The 26194-nt window shown below is 47.3% G+C and overlaps 1 protein-coding gene across 2 annotated transcripts in view; it reads left to right on the forward strand.

Moving 5' to 3' along the window:
• PEPD (peptidase D) overlaps positions 1 to 26194 on the forward strand; it is a 288484-nt gene that overhangs the window by 243046 nt on the left and 19244 nt on the right. For both annotated transcript variants that reach the window (XM_060254148.1, XM_060254147.1), the window contains one exon: positions 10972 to 11120. In XM_060254148.1, the coding sequence (XP_060110131.1) occupies positions 10972 to 11120 (149 nt within the window). The remainder of the gene's footprint in view (positions 1 to 10971; positions 11121 to 26194) is intronic.

Below are 26194 nucleotides of genomic sequence, written 5' to 3' on the forward strand. Positions count from 1 at the left end.
TCTTGACTGTGTCCTGTAGGCATTAAGGTTTTGCCAGCAGCGAGGGAGAAGTAGTCCTTCATTGTGGATTCCGTGGGCTGACATTTTCTCTGCTAGCGTGGTCCATCAAGGTCAACATTGTCTATTCAGAGGGGCAGCGGCTCTCCAGGGTCTCAGGTAGAGGTCCTTCACATCACCTGCTGTCAGATTCTTTCACTGGAGATGCCAGGACCTTTGGCATGCCAGTAGACGTTCTGCCACTGAGCCATGGCTCTTCTGTGTTTCATTTAACAATGGCAAAAGCCTTTCAAGGTTTAGCGTTGACATTGTCTTTCTTTTATCTTGAGGCTGTCTTGGTCTACAGACTGGTGACGCTGTGCTTTTAGTTCAGTCTCTCTGGCTTGTGTGCACATGGCCTAGATGTGGGGGTGGCTAGGAAGGTGTGAAAACTGAGCATCTGGCTGTCAAAATGTGCTCCAAATGCAGACCTCCAGAGAACAGTGCATTTAAAATATTCAGTGCTGGCATTATTTTTGACCCGACGGGGGCAGTGTTGCATTAGGAAGGGAGAAGTTAGCCTTTTCAAAAAACTGGATTGTGGGTGCTTCTCTTCCCCCTGCCAAAAAAACCCCAACACCCCTGCCTTATGAGACCCCTGGGACCCCATGTGTTTGCTTTTCACCAGATATTAAAGTGTTTGATCAGAAGCATAAATTGCACATGGTTCCTAATTTTAGAAGCCATTTTTAATTTTTAAAAAAAAACTTCCATTTTTATGTTTGTACTGGGTTCTGGCTCTGGGCTATGCCCTTCAGGAGTGATTTTGCTTTTTTCTGGTATGCTTTGCAAAGCTTTTTGCTTTACCTCTGAGCTGACCATAAGAAGCCTGCCTGCTTGCCCACCTGCGTTGATTCAATTTGCCACACGTCAGTGGATTTGAAAAGCTGTTTGCCCACATTGGATTGCTGCATGCTACAGACATTTGGATGCCCCGCCCCCTGCCGGTCCAGAAACTGACAAACTCACATAGCATTTTCATCTAAAGGTCAAGGTAGTCCCCTGCGCAAGCATCAGTCATTTCCGACTCTGGGATGACGTCACATCACTACATTCGCATAAAAACATGAAGCTGTCCCATAGTGATTTGGGCCATCGGTCTAGCAACGTCAGCCTGCTCCAGTTGGGCAGGGCAGGATACAAATAGAACCAAATAAATAAATATTGTTTCCTTAGACTGGCAGTAGCTTTCTGGGGTCTCAGACAAAGGTCTTGCACATCACCTCTTACCTGATCCTGTTTAACTGGAGATGCCAGGGATTGAACCTGGGACTTTCTATATACTAGACAGAGGCTCTGCTACTGAGCCACTTCAGAAGAAGAGCTGGCATGAGTTGATCTGAATTAATAGTCAGTTGTGGGGGGGGGGGGGGTTAGAATATCAGAGTAGGAGCCAGATCCCCACACTGCCATTGAAGCTTGCCATTCACCCTCTTTCATGCTAACCTACTTCACAGGATAAAATAGAGGGGGAGGAGTGATGTATACCACCCTTGGCTCTGTGCAAAAAGGATAAGATATATAAAAGTAATAAAGCAAATACACAGATTTTGCAGTTCTATGTGTACCTTAGTGCCTTTGAGTTCACTGTCATTTACTGCCAAGTAAACATATTCAGGGTTCTGTTACTAATATCCCTTATTTTAGGGCTCGATCCAAATGCATGTTGCCAAAAAGGGTCAGTCTCAAAAGGCGTTAACATTTCCCCCTTCAGGTTTTCCAGTTAATAGGGGAAACCTTAAAATGAGTTCAGCAAACTGATTCAGAAGCCTTCTTTCCTAATTGGCCCGAGTTTCTGCTCATACCAGATTAGCCGCATTCCATCAGGACCTTTAAAACCTTCTCACCCTAAGCAAAGGTTACAGATTGCAAATCAAAGGTTTCCATTTCTCTGCTTCTCCTCTTAACGAACTATCCTTTTGTCCTTGTGGTTTCTGAATCAGAGATCTTGGCTTAAGAAGCCAAAAGCAGCTTAGAAAGCTATTGCACAAAACAACTCGGATGAAAAATTTACTTAAAACTTCTTCCATCCTTTAAAAGCAGCAGAAAAGCAAATGAGGATTTAGACAATTCTCAGTTTCAGTCTGTATCTTCTGTAGGTTGTTTTTTACACATTCCAGGTTGGATCCCTAGCTGAGCCTTTTTAGTCAGAGGCTGGTTCTTTCTGCAGGAAGAAAGTTCTTCCAGTAGTAGAATGGATCTGTAGGAGCTCACCATCTTCTTGGAGGACACACAAGGAAAAATAAAACCCAAGTAGGTAGAGCCAGTTTGGTGTAGTGGTTAAGTGTGCAGACTCTTATCTGGGAGAACCGGGTTTGATTCCCCACTCCTCCACTTGCACCTGCTGGAATGGCCTTGGGTCAGCCATAGCTCTTGCCAGAGTTGTCCTTGAAACGGCAGCTTCTGTGAGAGCTCTCTCAGCCCCATCTACCTCACAGGGTGTCTGTTGTGGGGGGAGAAGATAAAGGAGATTGTGAGCCACTCTGAGTGATTCAGAGAGGAGGACGGGTTATAAATCTACAGTCTTTTTCTTCTATCTGGGGGCATTTCTTTCTCAAGGACCAAAGTAGTTTTACAGATCTTGGGAGAGGGCTCAGAGGACTTGGGGACTGCTGAAAAGCTTACTTGGCAGCACTGGCCACCCTGTACAGAGGAAGTTGGTTTGTATAGTTCCTGCAGGTTTGCTTAGCATTGCCATGTATGCCATTTCTTTGCATCCACTTGATCAATGCAGGATTGGTAGGTACATACTGTGTATAATTGCACAGGTGGGGAAAGCTACAGAAAATTGCCTCGCCTTGGTGGAAGGCAAGCTGGATCAGGGAGAAAGAGCTGAGTATGGCATTATGACCAGGAAAATACCAATGCAAACGAGCACCATTCAGGAGCCACTAAGAGCATGTGGGTTGACCTGGGAAGGGGCTGTGGCTAGGTAGCAGAGTTTCTGCTTGTTATGCAGAAGGTGCCAGGTTTGATCCCAGCATCTCCAGTTGAAAGGACGAGGCAGTAGATGATGTGAAAGGCCTCTTCCTGAGACCCTGGAGAGCCACTGCCAGCCTGAGTAGGCACTACTGACTTCAATGGACCAAAGGTCTGATCCAGTATAAAACAGGTTAGCGTGCTCATATGACTACCCACCAGCAATTGCTCCTGCCCCTTTAGAAAGGGCTGCTGGAGGATGGAGCCCCAGGCAAACTTGGGGTCTTAGGGCAGCTTGCATTCCAAGATGGAGCAGGATGTGGAATTGTTCCAGCACCACCACCACCCTCTATTCGGGTGCTGCATTTTCCTAAGTAGCTTCAGGTCACTCAGATCCCCTAGGGCACCAAAGAAGCATCTATTTACCCATAGTTGCTTTTGGTCATGAGATAGAAAAGTGATCCTATTCCACAGTGACTTTATCTGCTGGGCAGCACCCCCCCCCCCCCAGTAGCTGGGCTGATGACCCCTCCCCCCACCCCCACCCCCCAAGCACAAACCACACTGGTCCCATCATGCAAAAGGCCACTAGAGCATGGTGCATCTAGTCCTGCAAAGAAGGGGTCCCACTGCCAAGCGAGGTGTCCAGGCCACAATTGCTGGGACATTTGGGCTTGGTTAGCACAATGCTTGCAATTGCCTTTGAAGAGAGGCTCTGAAACTGAAACTTCTGCCAGTGTTAATTGGTTATTAAAATTGAATTAGTTAAGCAGTTCCAGAGGGGGAGCAGTATTAGACTATTGCAGCCAAAATAGGAGTTGGGACACCTTGAAGTTTAATGGGATTTTATTCCAGCAGCGGCTTTTGTGGGCTGAAGCCCACTTCACAGATGCCAGTGAAGATTCTGAAGAAGGGAGTTCTAGTCTGCAAAAGCTTATGGTTATTTATGCTTGGTTTTCATAAATAGGTTTGCTTCTGTGCAATCCTGACTCTTCATTTGCTGAGATGCCTACCCCTGCATCTCTGTGCGAGTCACTGCCATTGGGTTTCCATTTAGCAGGCAAGCTTGAAGCAGAGCAGTAGGTCAGAAGGTGAGCAATTGTGCCGTATCCCTGGCCTCAGGTCTGGCTGAGCCATCCACACGCTGCTCTTACTGTGACCCCTCTGAATTAACACCCCACAGACAAACTTCACTAGAAGGGCATAACCGGGATTGGTGTAGGCAGAGATGCAATGGGCAACCTCCTCTGTGGGTGTGGGTACTTCAAAGCTGACAAGATCCTTCCATTTCTTTTTTTGAAGCACACAGTGCCTTGTAGAGTCCCTGAGGGAAGAGAAGCAGAATGGTTTTGTGTGCATGTGTGTGCTTTCAAATAAAAACTTTTGGATTTCTGAAGTGGCCCCAGAACAACTTTTGTGTTTCTTCATCATCTAAGAATTCACGTGATGGCCAGTACTAGAAATGCTGCAATGAGGGACCCTCAGGCACTACTAAGGGGCCACCTGACGCCAAGGAGAAACAGCCATTAGTCATTAGAAAAAGTCTGATAGGGTTACTGTTCCTTTTTCCCATTTAAGTTGAACCAGGTCTTTAGGGCCAGGTGCTCAGAAGGCCAGGGAGTCTGCATCCTGCAGATACAGTATGTAAAGGGAGTCATTCTAGCTCCAAGGTTTCTGTGTGTTCCACTCCCACTTTGCTGCTGTCATTAAGGAGAGAGCAAATAAAGTAGGAGAAGATCAATGGAGCAAGGGACATAAGATTACAGGGAAGGGCCTTTGCGATGAACTTGGTCAGTGAGGGGTTAACTGTGACTCTAGACAGGTGCCCATTTCAGCAGATGCAAATGAGGATCCTCTCTTTACTCCTGAAGAAGGGAGCTACAGTGCCCTTTTGTAGTTTCTCCATTCCTTTGGGTAGAGTTTGACCGCTTTTTTAGAGTGCTTGTGTACAAATAAGGGTGTTTTTTTTTTCATGGAGGAGCTGCATATTGTGCTTCTGCATGAATCCAGTGACCTGGGCATGCCTCCTGACTGGAAGGAAGATGGGTCAGGGTAGCAACTCATGTGGAGAGTCTAGGACAGCCTCTTCCAGTTGCAGCAATGTCTGCCACACCTCTGGATTGGAAGCAATTGCTCATAGCTGCAGCATAGTCTCTTCCCCAGCAAAAGATAGGCTCAGAATAATGAAGGGATGCAGTAGGCAGCAATCTCCCTTGCTGGTGATTCCTTGGACTCTCAGGAACTTTTACTCTTTTGAGGTTTTATGGCACAGAAGCTATTCTCTCACAGCACCTGTTTTAGGAACTCCAAAGCTGGAGAGCTGGCTGACTTTGGGGCATTGTAAGGCTTTGGTGACCTCTGAAGTCACCCAGAGCCTTGGATGCACAAAGGTCATCCAGAAGAGGCAGACATTTTGTTTCACGGCCAGCAGACAATCAGGCTACCCCTGCAAAGCTGCATTCCTTTGGGAACCATATGTCTGACCTTCCATTTGCGTTTTGTACGTCACTAGTAAGAGCACTCATCCCTCGCCTGTCTGCTTTCTGCCCTTGGAAAGCTCATGAAGCAAATGTCTGGGCTGCTGGGTTCACTTGGGAGCGGATGTGGTGTGAAGGTGTCCTGACTTGGACCAAAGGGAGAACTCTTGGAGGCTTTTTGGCAGTGAACAGACCTGCTTGGTATGCCACTGGATTCTGACTCTGAGTCACCTCAAAAAGTGGGAGGCCCTGACCCTTGGCATACATGATGCTATTTACAGTAAAAGCCCAAACAAATTCAAAAGGCTGACTTTTCACCTATTTCTTTCCATTGCCGCTTGTTTGATCAGGTTGCTGGGAGCAAAATGTTCCAACCAAGTGCTGGAGCTGGTGCACAGAAGCATCTGGGGAACTGGCACTCCCAGGGTGGTAGCTGAAAGTCCCAGGGAATGATCTTTAAAAAAAAAAGTCAATAACATCACCCTTTGGCCAGCTCTGTGTGTGCATGTGTGTGCACGCTTGCACCCACTTTGTGGTTGGGGTTTCACCCAGATTTCAACATTAAATAAAGACAGCCAGTGTTTGTAGCAGTTAGAATACCAGGCTAGGATCTGGGTGATCCTGTTTCAAACCCCCACACTGCCGTGGAAGCTTGCAAGGTGCCTCTTTTAGGTCTAGCCTACTTCACAGGATTGTTGTGAGGGCAAAATGGAGGAGAGGAGATGGCATTAGATGCTTTTGGACCCCTCTGGGGAGAAAGGCAGGGTATAAATGAAGTAAACAATATATATATATATATATATATATATATATATATATATATATATATATATATATATATATATATAAATTCGAGGCACCCTAAAGACACACCATTCTTAAAGCATAGAGCCCTCTTCATCTTGTGTGGTGACATGTGATTCTCAGCTGACAGATGCATATTACATACTTGGACCAAAAAATTTAAAAGGCTGTGAAATGCACAGAGCACTAGTAGATCTGTGACAGAGCAGAAATGCTCACAAAATAAGAAGAGAGTGGCTTAGAGCTCTAGTTGTCGGTCACTTTGAGCCATCGTTTACTAGCTTAATGCCTCACAATATTCATTAAGTCCAGACAATCAAGTATGCTCACCAGTTTCCTATTGGGAACCTCTTTTTAAAGCCAGGTGTTAAAATATGGTGACATCAGCCGAGTGCCCTGAGAGACTGACAGCTGGCACTTTCCTGTGTAGAGACTTACCTATTTGTCCTTTGTAGACCACAGAAGGGCACTGTTGACAAGTGGTGACAGCTATCATGTTGGAAGATGAGCAGCTGGACTATGAGTGATGTTGTTAGGCACCAGCGTAGCATTCCCAGGAATTCACAAGTGAAGGATCTTCAGTCGGCAGATGCTGAAAAACTGCTTTTCTCTGCCTGAGACCCGAGAGAGCAGCTGTCAGGCAGTGAAGGGCTATGCTGATCCAGAAAGACCATGGAGTCTGACTCAGTAGAAAGCAGCTCCAGGTGTTCAGTAGCTGGAAACCGAGCTGGCATCTGGATATCTTGCAGAGCCTAATTGGTGCAGTGGTTTAAGTTTATTCCACCATGATTTCTTCTAAACAATTTCATCCCGCGTTTTGACCCAATTTCGCACTCCTGGAAGTGAACAACTAAAAAGACATTGGCAGCCAGCTTTAAAAATAATACATGTGTGTGTAGTGTCACAACTGAAAACACCTTTGGCACACTCCTTTGAGGCACTGCTTCACTTTGTGAGGGCATGGCCAGAGGCATGAGCCTTTGGGCGTGAGTCAGAGATCAAGAGCCAAACTAGCTGGGCCGTCACTACCAAGACCCAGCCCAAGATATAAGTAGTGGTGGGGGAGGGATATTTTGGTTTCTTATCTGTTCAGTACTATTGTAAGATACTTTGGGCCCCTTCGAGGAGAAAAGCAGGAGGAATAAATAATCGAGCATTATATTTGGTGTATTTGATGATGTAGTTTGATTAGTATCGCCTATCCTCCAGTGGAGACAGGAGACCCAGCACTAGACGTTCTTACCAGAACCTTATCAGAACATCTGGCAAGAAGTTCTTACCCAAAGTTCTTACCAGAACAAAAATGCAGCACTAGAAGTTCTTACCAGAAGTGACAAAGAGTAGCTCCAGGAATTGCTGGGAACTCTTATGGTTCAGCATTCTTTGTGTTAACTGGTTGTTAAGAGGGTGCTTCAAGAATGGTGATTTTAATGTGGCTTTAATATAGCAGACAGCCAGTGTGGCGTAGTGATTAGAGTGATGGACTAGGCTGGAGGTGCAGGGGAGAGACCCAGTACAAATCCCCACTCTGTCACAGAAGCTCCCTGGGGGACCTTGGGCCAATGACATGCTCTCAGCCTAACTTACCTTATTTAGAGGGTGGGTCCTGTGAGGAAAAGCAGAGGATGGGAGACTGTTGTGAGTTGCTTTGTGTTCCCATTCAAGAGAAAGGCCACATAAAATAATGTTTGATTTTCGTTGTGTATTTCATTGGCTGAATCTCTCTCTCTCTCTCTGGTATGTGTTAGGTTAACCCCCACGGTTTAATTCATGCAACGTTTCTTGGGGTTTCCAACTATGCACTGGGAAATTCCCAGAGATTTGTGCTGCATGCTGGGAAGGGTGGTTCTTAGGGAGGGGAGGAGTGTAAATATCATAGAGTTTATCTCCCAAAGTAGCCTCTTTCTCCAGTGGAGCTGATCTCGCTAGTCTGCAGATCAGTTCTAATTCTAGGTGATCTGGAGGCTGGCAACACTAGCATTTACACATGTGCAGACAATTGCAAGTAGGAGTTTGGGAGAGAGAGTTCATCCCACTATTACGGGCAGTTAAGAAACTTGAAATTTTCTGCAAACCTATTGATGTTCTGTGCTGGCATCATTATGCAGCTAATGAAATCCACTCTGGGGCTGGCCAGCCTTTGACTGTGAGGCATCGCAAGAAGAAGAAGAATTGCAGATTTATACCCTGCCCTTCTCTCTGAATCAGAGACTCAGAGCAGCTTACAGTCTCCTGTCTTCTCCCCCCACAACAGACACCCTGTGAGGTGGGTGGGGCTGAGAGGGCTCTCACAGCAGCTGCCCTTTCAAGGACAACCTCTGCCAGAGCTGTGGCTAACCCAAGGCCACTCCAAGGTAATGAAGAGCTCCTTAGAGATTTAGTGAACTTTGCATGGGGGTGGCTTGGTGGCAGCTAGGCTAGGAGAGGCTTGTAACCTTGAATCGCTGTCTGCCCCCTGCGTTCCATAGCTTTGGCACAGACAAAGAATGCACGGAGTTCCATTTCTGTCAGACTCGACCTTTCCTCAGAGACTCATCAGACAGAAGGGCTGACAGCTATCTAAGGACAAAGTGCAAATCTTCTAGCCTGAAAAAAAAAGTGGTGTGATTTAAAAAACTCTCTGAAGGCTCGCAAATAGCCACTTGCCTGGTCTCCTTCCAGGTGACCTGACAGCTCCATTTTTCAGACGTTTGTTCTGTTTTTTTATGCTGCAGCTAAGTAACATAGACACATACAGCCAGATGTGCTGATAAAGTAACTTCTCTTTTTAGACTACATTATATTTAGGACATACTAGCCAAAAAGCATGACTTTAAAAGTGTGAGAGGACACATGTTGCAAATGTTGCGAGACTTACTTTGTTATTCCAGAATGTGCTAAAGAATATCCATCTTTCCACAGATATTTCTATATAACTAGTGAAGTTTCTTTGACTCTTACAGTAAAGCAACTTCTGAGACTATCTTTGCAAGGGCAGATGTTTTGCATACAATTAGACCAGCAATAATGGATAATCATTTATGAAGACCAGGGAAATAACAATGCGGGATGGAACCCAGAATCTATATCTGTACAAGCAGGGATCCACAAGAGTATTCTTGGTGCAGGGGAAGTCCCGCCTGCTGCTGGTCCCTACTTCCTCCTACAGCTTTCTGGCCCCCTCTATGTTTCTCATTCTCACCTCTTCCTATTCTTCCTGTCATCTGTCCTTCCCCTCCCCCACCACCTGACTTGCTCATTTGTGCCACCCCCTCCCTTGTTTCTTCTATGACCATTCTCCCAGCTCGCTCACTCAGCTACCTGGTATAGCACCTCCTTTGACCTTCCTGCTGCTGCCTTTTCCTTCTGTCCTGCTGTCTCACTCACCAGCATTCCCTCTTTCTTTCTTCCCTTGCTTGCTCACCTGCCCAGTTCAATGCCTCCGCTGTTCCTTCTGCCCACTCCACCAGGTGTTGTGCATTCTTTTTCTTTCTTTCTTTCTTTTTTTTTTGGGGGGGGGGGAGGTAAACCACATTTTTACTGTTTGGGATGTTTTGGCCAACCACCCTCCCCAAGTGTCTCTGTAGTGGTGGTGGAAAGTGCCTTCATCTGGCAACTGACTTATGGCAATCCCAAGGAGATTTCAAGGCAAGAGAAGTTCAGAGGTGGTTTGCCATTGCCTGCCTCTGTGTAGCAACCCTGGACTTCCCTGATGGTCTACCATTCAAATACTAATCCGGGTTGATCCTGTTTAGTTTCTGAATTCTGACAAGATCAGACTAGCCTGGGCCATCCAAGTCAGAGCTAAGTTTCTCTGTACGTGGCCCTAATGTGTGGATTTAACAGTCTGCATTTTTAGCCATGTTTGGAATCTGAGGTGCAAGCATTCTTAGGCTAGTTTCTGATAGCTGCTGTTTCCACTGGCAAAAAGAGGGAGAGATGGCCCCCTCTGACCATCAGAAAGACTATGCTGGAGACCTGCATGGACCAAAAGTACATGCAACAGGATTTATAACGAGGAGAAGGAGAAGAAGAAGATGATATTGGATTTATATCCCACCCTATACTCTGAATCTCAGAGCGGTCACAAACTCCTTTACCTCCCCCACCCCCCACAACAGACACCCTGTGAGGTAGGTGGGGCTGAGAGAGCTCTTACAGCAGCTGCCCTTTCAAGGACAACTCCTACAAGAGCTATGGCTGACCCAAGGCCATTCCAGCAGCTGCAAGTGGAGGAGTGGGGAATCAAACTCGATTCTCCCAGATAAAAATCCGCACACTTAACCACTACACCAAACTGGCTCCAACTGAACACTACACCAAACACTACACCAACTGAAAAAGTTGGCTGGATCCAACCTACAGTGTAATGCAATAAATAATGCAATGCCTAACATGTTCATGGATGCTAAAATAAAAACATCCCCTTCATAAAAATGCACTCCTGAACAGCTGTATTTTAGGTGTTTTATTTGAAGAAGTGAAGCTTCTCCTTTTACAGGTGATTCCCCCTGCTTCCTGAGGGGGGGAGTGTGTCCATGTGTGTATGTTGTTTCAGTGAAAATTATTAGTTATAATCACAGGTCGAAGCAGTCTTTCCCGTGTCATTGCTTCCAAAGTGACTGAATTCACTCCTGTTGCCAGTTAGCAAACTATTGGGCAGCTGCGCCCAAATGACCCTGCAAATTTCTTCTTTTGTCGGATGCATGCTTTTTCCCCTCTTCTCATGGGTGCCGCTCTCTGTTCTCCTCCACAGCTTATTTGACATGGGAGGCGAATACCATTGCTATGGCTCAGATATCACCTGTACCTTTCCAGCCAATGGAAAGTTCACTCCAGACCAGAAGGCCATCTATGAAGCCGTGCTGAAGTCATGCCAGGCTGTAATGCAGGCGGTCAAGCCAGGTAAAAAAGTGCATGTGCTGGCCAGAGGCTGTAGTTGGGGAAATGCTTCACTCCCTGGAGGGACTTTGTAGTACTTGGAACCGAAGATGGGCAAGACACATTTCACACAAACCCCAAACAATTCCTTTTCCACGCACCTTTTTCATACCTCTTCACTGCTTTATAACCTGCAGATTGGCTTAGTTTTGCTGAGAATGGAATGGGGACAGTTGTGAATGAAGCACTTCGATGGCACACTGGAGCCATTGTTTTCAAAAGTTCCACGTGAAGGCAGCTCTCTCCATGACAAATTATTTTTATGTGTGATAGATATAAATGTCCTGCTCTTCTCCCCAAGGAAGACACAAAGCGTTGTGGAACACTGATTTCATCTCCTGTATTTTCCCCTCACAACAATATCCCCGCAAGGTAGGTTAAGTTGAGAAAGTGTCAAGAAGTGGAATAGGAGGGCTAGCCACAGAGCCCCTAATTTGGACTGCAGATTGCCATCTTTCTGTTTCTTTTATACCCACTCCACTTTACCATGTGGTGGGTGGGGGTTTGAGAGACCACTGCCTCCAGCCTGGCTTTTGAGGGTTTGCCTGAAGAAGAGCCCAAGTTACCCTCTCACCCCCTTTCCTCCTTGAATTCCCCTCACGGCATTCCCTTTGTTGCAAAGAAGAAGCTGCCTGGATCAGCCACCGAGTCTTGAGGTGTACAAAGAGATTCCCCCCCTCCCCTCAGTTTTAAAGGGTTTTATTAAAAGCTTATGTCAAAAAATATAATAAAGTCAAAAGGTATCAAAAGTAAGCACATACAGGTTGTGGGTTAGCAGGCAAAGGAACGCAATAAAAGATTCACTAGCAGGCCTGAACTTATTCCTTAACACAACTTGGCACTCTGCTGCGTCCTCCTCTCAGACTAGCTGGCATGGCCCCTGCTTCCCCAGCAGCAGGGCAAACTCCCACTGGCATCAACCACCTGACTAACCAGTCTCAGGGCAATGCATACACAGCCTTGGAGAGCGAAGATTTTATAAGCTCCTCCCAGATCCCTTCTTCCTTACTCAGGATTGGTCATTCTTTCCCTTCCAAAACAGGCAAAGGCCAATCCTGCTGAAGTGGGAAGAGGAGACTTGGTCACTCTCCTTCTTAGGAGGGGAATCCTCCATTAAGAGTATGCATTAAGCAAAGAGGACCCTCCTGTGAGCCTGGTAAGACCAGAGTACTACAGAGTGATAGGCCCAAGGCAGGGTTGCCTGGCAACTCGCTGCTTTGCCCACCAGCATCTAAAGTGCTGATGGAAGGAAATTGGGGTTGGGGGGCAATGTAAAACGGGTGGGGAGGGGCGGGGGAGCAATGTCGTGGATGCTCTAGGCTTTGCAAAAATGCGATAGTTTTACCATAGAGCTGTTTGTCAATCCTAGAGCATCCTATGACATCACTTCTGTTTTTTGGAAGTGATATGAGCGCTGGTGTGATGGCAACATGTCAGTTCCCATTCCCCTGCTTCCTCTTGGGGTTTTATGGCTGCAGCCTACCAACCCTATCCCAGGGTTATCCAGGGAGTAACTCTGTGCCACAGTAGAGACTGGAGCCTGGGTTCTAATTGGACATTCTAAGTACCATACTACATATCCACCAGTGAGGTCTTACATATTCCATAGGACCTGGAGGAGCACAGAGTGCCCATGGGTCTCTGGCCAGGGCTATCCCTCTGTGTGCACTGGGAAGGTGCCATGTAGCCCACCCAACATTCCCTGTGCGTGAAGATCAATAGCAGCAGGCAGGCTTCGCTTTCCAAAATGCACTGACATAAGAGAAGCCATGTTGGATCAGGCCAATGGCCCATCCAGTCCAACACTCTGTGTCACACAGTGGCCAAGAAGAACCCCAAGTGCCATCAGGAGGTCCACCAGTGGGGCCAGGACACTAGAAACCCTCCCACTGTTGCCCCCCCAGCACCAAGAATACAGAGCATCACTGCCCCAGACAGAGAATTCCAACAATACACTGCATATCTTCTTGTAGAGAAACTCCTGATGGAGTCTGAGGAATCCCTGCTTCACCTCTGTAATCCTTACTGCAAGGAATGATTCTCACTGTGTTGCAGTGTGGCTGAGAAAAAGGAAAGGAAAAGTCCCCTGTGCAAGCACCAGTCGTTTCTGACTCTGGGGTGACGTTGCTTGCGCAACATTTTCACGGCAGACTTTTTTATGGGGTGGTTTGCCATTGCCTTCCCCAGTCATCTACACTTTCCCCCCAGCAAGTTGGGTACTCATTTTACCGACCTCGGAAGGATGGAAGGCTGAGCCAACCTCAAGCCGGCTACCTGAAAACCCAGCTTCCACCGGGAATCAAACTCAGGTCGTGAGCAGAGCTTAGGACTGCAGTACTGCAGCTTTAACATCTGCGCCACGGGAGTGCAATTCGGTCCTCCCAGATGATATGAGACCAAACTGCCGCAGTCCAAGCCTAGAACAATATGCAAGAGCTAGGGACATATGTGGAGGCAATCATTCTGTATTTAACAGGGAGAAGGGTTTTTTAAAAAAAATATGAAAGTAAGATTTAAAACCCTGACATGTAATGTTCTAAATATGTTTTTCCAGCCTACAGAGGTAAAAATTGAAATGAGACTCCCTCCCAAGATAATAACTAGGTAGGCTTGGCCCATTCTTTACAATAATCCAATCTGCCTGTGAATTCCACCTCTGGCTGAGACTGAATGGCTTGCCTCAGGCTGAACTTACTAAGGCTAGAACTGGACATGACTGGTGTAGCACATTGCTGTCCCTGAAAATCAGCAGCCCTGCATTGCGTGGTACTCCAGAACTGTGACATCATCGTGTTCTGAGACTCCCCAAACCCTGCATCCCATAAAGTGAAGCACTGGGGGAGAAAGGATTGCAAACGTGGGAGTGCCACATCACATTGTTTGACTTACAAAACGTCATTGGACAGAGAGGAAGGCACAGAAGGGCTTGGCTGCTGCTGCTGCTGCTGTTTGACGGCAGCCGTGAGTCTCCAGGTGCAGCTGGTTCCGCTCTGAGCTGATGGCAAGAGGCATGAGGGCTTCCTCTACTCCAGCTGTCCTGCAAGCTGCCTCGTGGAGGGAGAGAGGGGTGGAAACAAGGATGGTGTGGGAGGAGGAGAACGACAGGGCGGGCTGTCTCTCGGATGTATTGAGGAGAAAAGGTAGTTTGCCCCACCTGTGCCCTTTCCCAATTCTAATTAACATTTCTAATGCCAATTAACATTTCACTGAATGCCTCTTACTTCATCCAAGTCTCTCCCAGATCTCCATTGCAATAAAATGCTCTTTTGCCAAACAAATGGCTCCCAAGGAGCAGTGGGGGCAGCAGCCAGGGAAGCCTATTTGGCAGCGCTTGAATTCTCTCCCTCCCCTGCCCCTCCTCACTCCCCCCCCCAAACTCTCCCTGTATTTACAGTCTTGACCACCCCAAATCCCTCCTGAGCTGAAGTGTTGCTTTAGACACGAGCTGGGCAGAGTGGGGGATTGCACTGATTGATGATGTTTGTTGCAGTCAAATGTGAGAAAAGCAGAGGGCTTCCAAATATGTTCAAAAGCTGTTTTTTGTTGAAGGGATTTTTCCCTCCTTCCAATGGAGCCTGCCTTTGTTTTCTGTGTTCAGCTTCTCTGCAGCCCACAAAACCTTGTCATGAGAGCTGTGTTTTGTGTTCCCTGTTCCTCTTCAATGGAGTGGGACTTGTGCCTAAACCCTAAGTCTGCTACCCTTAATGGCACCTAAACCTTGGCTCATTTCACCTTCCCTCAGGGAGGTGGCTTTCTCCTTGTTGCACTCAAAGCTGTCTGCCTTTTTCATCCTGCCCTTCCTCCTCTCCTCCATTTTATCCTCAAAACAATCCTGTGAGGTAGGTAACTGGTCCATGGTCAACCAAGGAGCTTCACAGCTGACTGAGGGTTTGAACCTGGGTCTCTCAAGCCCTAGACTGAGAAGCCGCTCCATTTAGGAAACACTGTTTTTCAAACCTCAGTCCAAGGGTGGCCAAACTTGCTTAACGTAAGGGTCACGTAGAATAAACATCAGATGTTTGAGAGCCACAAGATATGAATATCAGATGTTCAAGAGCCGCGAGGGAGGGAGGAAGGAAGATGAATAGGGGGAAGTGGAAAGAAAGCAATTTTAACTTTAAATTCCTTCTCCAAGCCAGCTGATGGGATGGTGGGGGCTTCACGAGTCACACAATATGTATGAAAGAGCCACAGTTTGGCCACCCGGGCCTCAGTCCCTAATTTTTCTCTGCAGACCTTGTTGACATGAGCAGGATTTGCGCAAGGGTACTTGGGTGTATCTTGCCCAGGGCAGTTTCTTGTTGGATGGTGCCCAGTGCATGAGATTCATCCTGTGCTGTGCCACCCATAAGGATGTCCAGAATCCACCGTCCCAAGCATCTGCCTCTGCTGCACGCATACAGCCTGGTCACGTTTATAGATCTATGGGGGGAAAAGCAGAGCATAATCCCAGGAAAGGTAAATACCTACTGATCTTGGCTATTTTGAAATTCCTGTTTGCATCTCCCTTGATTACTCTCCTGCTTCCTGTTTGCATTCAGTAGCACTTCCTCCTTCTGCGTGCCCCACTGCAGAAGGTGAGCTGCATCCTGGCCTCTTACGTCAGCCCCATGCTGAGCAGCAGCCGGCAACGAACCACTAGCGTGCCTTGGCTCCAGTGAGGAAGTCAGCCATTGGCTCACTGACCTACATTGCGGGCTATCTCATTTGGCAGTGAATTAAGAATGGAGCAGACACATCATCAGCAAATTTCCCCGAGTACAGACGTCTCGTGAGGCAGGATTCCAAAGTCCAAGGACCTTCCTTCCAGTCAGGCTGTGTAAACCTGGGCCTCCAGTAGCATAATGCTGGCTGCCTCGTACGCTGCATGGAAATGGGGGGAGGGAGGGTGAATTTTTCAGGTGGGGGAGAATTGAAATCCATTGATTAGTAATCCTCCCCTACCCCGGATCACACACAGCAGCGGAAGTGCTTGTAAATTGGGACTGACGGCTCGCATCCTGGAGGCAAGCCCCACTTTGAAGATCTATAGAAATGAAGATGCAACTGCCAGTGCTGGGTCTGTGGTCCTTTCTGTGCAGGCTTAATGCACATATGAATTCTCTTGCCTTTCCCTTTTTGTGCTCACCTCAGTCCCCTTCACCTGGAAGAGGCTGGGATATGCAAGCTGAGAGTCAGCGTGGTCTAGTGATTAGTGTCAGACTAGAGTCTAAGAGACTCAGGTTCAAATCCCTGCTATGTCCTTGGGCCGGTCATACACACTATTCCTGATCTACCTCGCAGGGTTGTTGCAAGGATAAAGTGGAGGAGATGAAAATGATGCTGTAAGATGCTTTGGGACCCCATTGTGTGTGGGGGGGGGAGGGAGAGAATGCAGGACATAACTCAGGATCATCTTGTGCTGCCTCAGCCTTCCTGGGGGGGGGGGGGGGAAGGGCGGCTGTCACAGCAAGTGCTTTCCTGTACCTGGGGGGTTCCTGCAGCCATGCCACCATCTGAAGCCAGCCCCATTGTCAGATTATTTCAGGTGACTCCAGAACCATCAGTCATGCCACTGTCTAAGTTGCAACCCAACCAAATCGCTTTGGTGGAGAGAGTACGTAGCAGCAGCAGTCTTTGCGGGTAGGGGAGTCTGACAGGGGCCTAAAATCATTTCTTTAATTAGGGCTGTGTATTCCAGAGCCACATGCAAAAATAATGAAGCATTTTATCTGAGGACCGTGTCTTTTAATGTAGGAAGTTCTGAACGTTTTGAGAAGTTTGGCGACTCCCAGGACATAAATATATTAATGTGTCTCTGAACACCTTTCGTGGAGAAGGCAAGGGAGAGTCTTTCTGGGGAGTCGCTTTGGTCTCTATCAAACGTTAAAGCGACCTGGCCCGTAAAAGGAAATGTTAATTAGATCATCTGTGGAAGTCTGCCTGGCTACCGACTTGCCAAGGTGGGCGGGGAGGGCTTTTAAAGACCTCTCTGGCTTCATTCACCGGGCACACCGATTGAACTGCTAATTGGCTTACCCTGCTGTGCACCTTCTCTTTGAGAAAGTGAAAGTGAAAAGTGACCTCTGAAGTGGTTCGGCCTCCCTTATCTTCTGAACAATTCCCTCCCCCCTGCCCCCCCTTCCATTCTGAAACTCTTCTTGTTCCGTGCAGTGTTCTAATCATTGGATCAGAACAGAATTCAGATCCTCACCTTGCCGCAAAGTTGATCTTAAGATAGTTGCTATCTTTGAGCCTAACCTACCTCATGGGTAGGGCTCCCAGCTCTGGGTTGGAAATCACCTGGAGATTGGGGGGATGGAGTCTGGGGAGACGAAGGACCTCAGCAGGATGTGATGCCATAGAACCCACCCTTCAAAGCAGCCATTTTCTCCAGGGGAACTGGTCTCTGTCATCTGGAAACCAGTTGTAATTCCAGCAGATCTACAGCCACCATCTGGGGGTTAACAGCAATAAGGAAGAGAAAACCACAGAACAGCTATACTTATATGCACAAATAAATTGTAGTCAGTTGACTAACAGATTTTCATGATATATTGAAATATATTTATACAATATAGGAAATCTGTAATATCAGCTAAATCCTCAAAATATAATAATTCCTGCATGTTGAAAAATGTCCAGTCCAATAAACTTATCCACTCCTCCAGTCCACCTGGAGATTGGTAGCCCTACTTACAAGGCTGTTGTGAAAGGGAGAAGAGAACCTTGTTAGGGTTGCCAGCCTCCAGGTCTCTCACTATTATTGCTGATCTCCAGGTGACAGAGATGAGTTCCCCTGGAGAAAATGGCCACTTTGGAAGGTGGACCCTGTGGCTTTATACCACAATGAAGTCCCTCCCTTCCCCAAACACTGCCTTCCTCAAGGTCCACCCCCAAAACCTCCAAGTATTTCCCAACCCAAAGCTGGCAACCCTGAACCTTGTATACTCCTACCTTGAACTTCTTGAAGTGATAGAGAAGGTAGAAAAAGAAGTTCTTTTCTCCCTTTCTCATGATACGAGAACTCGTGGACATTCAATGAAATTGCTGAGCAGTCAGGTTAGAACTGATAAAAGGAAGTACTTCTTCACCCAAAGGGTGATTAACACGTAGAATTCACTGCCACAGGAGGTGGCGGCAGCTACAGGCATAGGCAGCTTCAAGAGGGGATTGGATAAGCATATGGAACAGAGGTCCATCAATGGCTATTAGCTGCAGCTTATTGTTGGAACTCTCTGTCTGGGGCAGGGATGCTCTGTATTCTTGGTGCTTGGGGGGCGGGGCACAGTGGGAGGGCTTCTAGCCCCACTGGTGGACCTCCTGATGGCACTTGGTTTTTTTGGCCACTGTGTGACACAGTGTTGGACTGGATGGGCCACTGGCATGATCCAACATGGCTTCTCTTATGTTCTTAAGTGAGGAAGGGTGAGATGAAAATGTAGTAAGATAATTAGTATCAAATGCAAAATATCTGACATTTTATTCCTCTCCCCACAATCTGTGTGTTTTATGTTCACATGAACCTGCCTGACACAGAATCAACCCCCTGGTCCATCAAAGTCAGTATTGTCCACTCAGATTGGCAGCGACTCTCCAGGGGCTGCATGTGGAAGGCTTTCATATCACCTGCTGCCTGATCCTTTTTCAGTGGAGATGCCAGGAATTGAACCTGGGATCTTCTGCAAGCCCAATGCTCTGCCATTGAGCCAGGACCCCTCAGCTGTGTTAAAGGGTTTTTAATGCTTCCATATGGTGCTTCTACAGGGGTAAAAAGTACTGAAAAATGCATGATGATCTGAGTCATTCCCTGATCAGTGTTCCCTCTGAGCTGAGTTAGTGTGGGCTAGCTCACACTTTTTTTAGCCTCCAGCTCACACATTTTTGTCTTAGCTCAGGAAAAATGCCCCCAGAGCAAACTGATGTGTACAGTAGCTCAAAACCTTAATGGCAGAAGCTCACAAAGTATCCTTACAAGACTCCACAGCTTAGATATGCCCCTGATATGTCCAGTTTGGACCGGCCTGCTTATTGAATGCATCTTCGGAAACCCTGACTCCAGAGATCAGTCAGATGGTTAACAGGCAGCACGGCTTTCTCCACGGCAGCACCACAGCTTTAGAGCATCTTTCTTTCTGCATTTTCCATCTATGCTGTTTTTCTTCTGGATGCTCTGCTCACTTCCCAGCCTGATTTCTGTTTTCTTTGCTGATATTTTCGTTATTGGTTGTTATGATTGCATTTTAAATGTTTTAATATGAGTTGCCTTGGTTTAATTTAATGGGAAAGGCAGGGATATAAAATAAGTGCCTCTACATCCATCTGTAATTTCAAGGCCATCTCCTGTGCCACAGCTTGAGACCTTGGAAGGCCTCTGTTGATACTGGGCGAGGTAGACCAAAAATTCTGACTGCTCAGCCTCATGGAGTCACTTGGGCCCATCTCTCTCTCTCTCTCCTTCTCTCTCTCTCTCCCCCTCTCTCCCTGCTTTCCTTTGCTGGGTTAGCCTCTTCTCCGCATTCCAGCCTGGTGGGAAAAAGCCCTCTTCTTATTCTATCTGCTATCCATCACTGTTCAGCCAGCTTATCTCCCAGCTGGTTGGGCAGCCCCCAGAAAGCAAGATGCTGACCAGCCATTTTTTAAGGCAAGAGGGAGAAAATTCACTCTCCCCACCCCGCCTGCCCCCCATTAGTCAAACCTCTTCCAATTGACTTGGTCTGATCAAACAGCCGCTGTGCTGCACAACTGCTGGTCTCATCCTGTGCGGGTTATGTCAATGTCCAAAATGTGAGCAAGTTTGGAGTCCAGGAGCACACCTTTGATACTCAGAAGATTCCATGGGTATGCGCTTTGGAGAGTCCCAGCTCCCTTTGTCAGAGACCAGATGTCAGATAATCTACTGAAGGGAGTCGGGACTCTCGAAAGCTTCTACCCTGGAAATCTTGTTGGTCTTTAAGGTGCTTCTGGACTCAAATCTTCTCCCGGCTGCACACCTGAAATGGTCCCAGATTTGGCAAATATCGATGGTCCCTGAAGAATGTGTTTGAATGTTCAAAACTGCAGTGAGATAGCTGTGGCAGACTGCATTTATTGCCTAGTGACATTTTCATTGTCATTCTCCAATTCTGCTTTTGTTGTTTTCCCATACTAATGCTATCCAGACCAAATGTTTTTTCAGTTTGTTAATTTCACTATTTAGCCATCGGATTCTAGCGTTATACTGCTTTGCATTCTTAACTACTGCCCACCAGCTATATGTAGCACTGCTCACTGTACTCTATTCCATTGTCTGAAGAAGTGTGCATGCGGACGAAAGCTTACATTCTGAATAAAACTTTGTTGGTCTTGAAGGTGCTACTGGACTTCCTACTTCGAGTCACCTGGATGTGATTTTTTTTTTTAATTATACCCAAACAGTTGGGTATATTGAACATACGAAGCTGCCTTATACTGAATCAGACCCTTGGTCCATCAAAGTCAGTATTGTCTTCTCAGACTGGCAGCGGCTCTCCAGGGTCTCAAGCTGAGGTTTTTCACACCTATTTGCCTGGACCCTTTTTTGGAGATGCCAGGGATTGAACCTGGGACCTTCTGCTTACCAAGCAGATGCTCTACCACTGAGCCACCGTCCCTCCCCTATTGGACGGTTGTTAAAACAATTGTCATCAAAACATGTACACTGTTCATTTCTGAATGCATTTAACCCACTTTCTACTTTTTTTTGTGGGGGGGGGATTAAAAAGTTTAAATTCTTAGCCTGCCTCTTGGGTTTGTAATGAAATATTTATTTTCCAAGAGCGTGCCTTGGATTTTGTTCTTTGCAGCTACGGGAACAGACTAGAGTGTTTCAGAGCTGAAGAGGTTCTCTGATGGGAGTTGAGGAATAACAGCTTTTCCCCAAAATCAACAGAGGCTGCTCGTGGGTCTTGCTGCGACCCTCGGTACTGAATGCTGCAATTCCAGTGAGGAATTTCCACGTACAGTTTCCAAGTTCATCAAATTGGGTCATTTAATTAGTATTGCGGGGGGGTGGGGAATCTCTTTCTTTCCTGTTCTAACTTGCACCATCTCTAAATTGTACCTCTCCTTGAAGTATTTGGAGAGAAACTTGAGTGGGTATGTCATGAAGAAGAAGGTACCTTCAAGTCTCGGCAACCCCATCTGTGGGACGTTCCATGCAAGAGATGAGCAGAGGTGGTGTGCCATTGCCTGCCATATAGGGTGATCCTGAACTTCCAAGGGAGTTTCCCATCCAAGTACTAACCAGGGCCGGCCCTGCAAACAGGCAGGCTTGCCGCCCCAGGCTCCCCTACGCCTTCGCCAGGAGGCAGGGGCGGCCTGAGGGTGCATAGTGGTTGAGGCAAAGCTGTCACCCACCATTCTCCGCCACCCCCACCTCTCACCTTGACTGCCTGCTGCTTGCCACCACAGCAATTCCAGGGCTGTGCGAGTGCAAGAGCGGTGTAGCTGCTGCAACAGCGGTGCGGCGAGGGCAGGGGTAGCACACGTGAGTCCTCCGCACACAAGCGTAGAAGCTGGCTGCTCTGGCCAGCTCCCCTGTGCTTGTGCACCGCTTCCACTCCCAGGTGCTTTAGATCGCCTGAGAGCCAGGGTGGGTGACAGGGCCCAAATGGTGCCTTGGCCATGGCTCCTAATTTGCCTGATGGATGGGCCAGCCCTGCCTGTGTAGCTTCCAAGTTTTGATGAGCTCAAGCTAAGTTGGGCTATCCAGTCTGCCGTCTCACAAAACCTGCATCCAATAGCTGATGCAGGAACCATGTCCCTGATTTGGACTGCTGACTCATGAAGTTAGAGCTTCATTGTGGAGGTGCTATGTTTCTTACAGCATAAGTAGGAATGCCAGCATGCTTGACAGGAGGCAGCTGTTGTTTGCTGCTTGAAGGATTTGATTGGTGTGTTACTCTTCCATTTCTGGAAAAAATTGGTTCATGGTTTGTGGGGAATGGAAGAATCCCTCTGCATGATCCTTGTAATAGCTGAAGATTGCATTGCATTTTGTGATTGTTTTCTGTGGTGGAGGCCATGTGGCAACACGATGGTGAAACCAATGGGATGTTGTATTCTTTTGGGGGAGGTGCTGCAATTGCAGATGCACCTGAGAGCAAGAGTATGAAAATCTTTAAAAGTCTGTTTTTATGCTACTTAGAAAAGGGTTAGAGCTGCAAGTGTAAATCAGAGTTCCATGCTAGGGAAAAAATATCCTAGCATTTGCCCCCAGTCAAACTTCATTCTGTGACTTCTACAGCTTTGTGCATATATTTTATCATGTTTTGAAGGATAAGGAGCCAGGTAGAGCACTGAAGCACTAACCCCAACTACTGGAAAACTCTGATTTTGCCAGTCCTGTAGCTTCTGAGATTTCAAGCGTGCCTTAAGAGCCGTAAAGAACTAGAGCACTTTTTTTAAGTGAAAGCTAAAATCCTCAGCAAGCTGACTAGTTCACCACATTCTGCAGTGATATGTGGGCAAAAATGTCTTCTGAGGCAATATGACTTCAACAACCTGTGTCCCTCCAGCTCAAAAGCTGTGTGCCACGCACAGTAGCACTGAAGGTATGCATGTGGACTTTCTTGTCTGTGCAGTTTCAAGATTACAAACTGTACATGCCTAGGGTCAGGGGTGGAATTCTAGCAGGAGTTCCTTTGCATATTAGGCCACACACCCCTGATGTAGCCAATCCTCCAAGAGCTTACAAAAAAGAGCCTTGTAAGCTCTTGGAGGATTGGCTACATCAGCAGGGTGTGGCCTAAGAGGCAAAGGAGCTCCTGCTAGAATTCAACCCCTGCCTAGGGTAATGCGTAGAAAAGGGTTTTCAAGGACAGTTCTTTGAGGGCTACTAAAATCAGTTGCTCCTGCTCCAAATAAGGATTTCCCACTGTGTGCATGCATCGGGCACGCATGCATGCATGGGGCTCTCCTTTCTCACACAGGAGTGCTGTGTCCACGTTAGCTCCCACTGAGCTCCATCATCTGCCAGGCCACACGGAGAGGGCTGACTGGAGCTTGTCCTCCAAATGGTCCATGTGTATGGACTGAAGCTGGCATGTAGAAAGCCTCCCTGAAATGTTTGTATTTGGGTAAGATGGTAATGTTGAACAGATGTGATGCCCTACAGCCTCCGCACGAAGGAGGCCATCCTGCTACTGGTCTTTATTCCAGGGACGTTTGACGAGGGAACGGTTTTTATTGGTGCAGAGCTGTGGGGAGTATTCCTGCCTTCTTTGACTTTCGGTGCAACTTGGAGAGAGAGAAAAGAAAAGAAACAGTGTTGCCATAATTAGAACATGACGCCCTGCTCCACCCACCCCTAAAGCAGTCTCAGCTACCAAGGGGGTAAAGCTGATTTAAATTTGGAAGGCCTCTTGGATTTGCAAACTGCTGACTGTTGTGCGAGCCTGCCAAATGCAAACAAAAGAAAATCTTCCTTGCTTGGCCTTAGCCACAGTTACCTTCATACGGCAATCGTCCTGTTGAGGACAACCCACCCACCCCTTGTGGGACACATGAAGGGAAGGCATTGCAGCATGGTGGTCTCCTGTGGAGAAGGACCCTCGACATTGCAATTCTGAGCAGAGGAGCTGGTGTAGAGAAAGATGACATATTTTATGTTGCCCATATTTCTAAATGCTTTTCCCCAGCCCTTTTTTTAGTGCCTCTTTAGGGTAAGTGTGATAGAGAGGGGGGGATTGATGAATTGAATGAACAGTAAAAAGAGCTGTTAGCTGCTGGAGGGGCCCCTGTGGCTCAGAAGTAGAGCATCTGTTTTGCATGCAGAAGGCCGCAGGTTCAGTCCCCAGCACCTCCAGTTGAAAGGAACAGGTAGAAGATAGTGTGAAAGACCCTCACCAGTTTGGTGTAGTGGTTAAGTGTGCGGACTCTTATCTGGGAGAACCAGGTTTGATTCCCCACTCCTCCACTTGCACCTGCTAGCATGGCCTTGGGTCAGCCATAGCTCTGGCAGAGGTTGTCCTTGAAAGGGCAGCTGCTGTGAGAGCCCTCTCCAGCCCCACCCACCTCACAGGGTGTCTGTTGTGGGGGAGGAAGTTAAAGGAGATTGTGAGCCGCTCTGAGACTCTTCGGAGTGGAGGGCGGGATATAAATCCAATATCATCATCATCTTCTTGAGAACTTGGAGATTCAATAGGACAAAGCTCAGCTGGATAGACCAATGGCCTGACACAGGAAAAGGCAGCTTCATGTGGGAGGGTACTGATGGGTTTCTGTGTGTGCGCTTCTGCACATTGACACATCTTAATGTCTCGTGTGGGGTGGTTATTTTATCATGACAGCAGGCTGTTTCAGAGGACCGCTTTATCATGTATCTGCACAATTATGCCTTACTATTTAGCAGGGTGATATAGAGTCTGTGCCTATAGCCACATTTCCACGAGTTCCCACAAATCTTGGTCTGCTGGGATGGCTGGTAATCCCCGTCCTTACCACATGGTAGGGTGATACAGATAACCAAGTTTACCCAGGAGTAGTTTGCTCACCTTGAAGAGGAAGAATCAGAGGGAGGGAGAGAAGAGGCTGCCCGTTTGGCTTTGGCAGCTCAAAATTTGAGAGGAACATGTAGTGTTTGTGCCATTCCCTAAGGTAGAGGAGGCAACATGTTGCACACCCGCCAAGCAGTGACATTCCAGGCCAACCATTTTGCTTGGCTTGCAGGGCCAATTCTCTGCCCAAGATGAGTCCCAGAGTTTCAGTTCCTTTCCTTCATTTACACCTCTCCTTACTCCCAAAAGTGGCTTACATCGTTCTCCTCTCCTCTGTTTTGTCTTCACTAAAATTCTGTGAGGTAGGTTTGTCTCAGAGTGTATATAACTGGCCAGTGGTCCCCTCAGCAAAAAAAAATTCAAACCTGAGTCTCCCAGACATTCAAAACACCATTCCAAGTTGCTGCTCTTGCTGTCGGACCTTAGCTTAGGCCCCCTGGTTCTGTCACAGTACCACTTGCATCTCTCTCTTCCACCCCCCATTTTTGTCAATGTACCAACATCTTCACAAGTAGGAGCTGTGTGTTCTTTGGCTCTTGAGCCAGAAAGGTTGTTTACCTCAGTTCTGAGGCCTTCCAATCTCACAGAAATATGTGAGTGTGGGTAGGGAGATTCATAGATACCCACTGGCGAGTACAAATTTTGTCGGGGAGGGGCTGTGGCTCAGTGGTAGAGCATCTGCTTGGCAAGCTGAATGTCCCAGGTTCAATCCTTGGCATCTCCAGTTCAGGGAACAGTCAGTGGTTGATGCGACAAACCTCCACCTGAGACCCTGGAGAGCCACTCTGAGTAAGCAATTCTTGCTCAGACCAATGATCTGATTCATATAAGGCAATCTCATGAGTTCAGGTGTTTCTAGCAAATGCTTTGCCCACTACGAGTGAGGGAACAGCTGGGCAAAGTCTGGACAATCATACAGAGATGCAAGCCAAGATTTCTTCATACGTCAAGAGATGGGTGTCCATACCCTTTGGGTATGGTGGAGGTACAGGAAGAAGAAGAAGATATAGGAGTTATATCCTGCCCTTCACTCTGAATTTCAGAGTCTCAGAGCAGTCACAATCTCCTTTACCTCCCCCCCTAACAAACACCCTGTGAGGTAGGTGGGGCTGAGAGAGCTCTCCTAGAAGCTGCCCTTTCAAGGACAGCTTTGCGATAGCTATGGCTGACCCAAGGCCATTCCAGCAGTTGCAAGTGGAGGAGTGGGGAATCAAACCCAATTCTCCCAGATAAGAGTCCGTGCATTTAACCACTACACCAAACTAGCTCTCAGATCAGGAGGTCACTAAATTTTAATTTTTTTAGGACATTTCTGTGTCACCTCTTCAGAGTCCTGCTTCAGGGAGTTTACAGTTAAGAACATCACAGTATAAAAACTAGCCATTAAAAACAAACCGCCGGACGTAAGCATCCTAAAGAGAGCCATTTTGGTGTAGTGGTTAAGTGTGTGGACTCTTATCTGGGAGAACCGGGTTTGATTCCCCACTCCTCCACTTGCACCTGCTGGAATGGCCTTGGGTCAGCCATAGCTCTGGCAGAGTT

This window comes from Heteronotia binoei, chromosome 14 (assembly GCF_032191835.1).
Source record: "Heteronotia binoei isolate CCM8104 ecotype False Entrance Well chromosome 14, APGP_CSIRO_Hbin_v1, whole genome shotgun sequence".
NCBI classification, from domain to species: domain Eukaryota; kingdom Metazoa; phylum Chordata; class Lepidosauria; order Squamata; family Gekkonidae; genus Heteronotia; species Heteronotia binoei.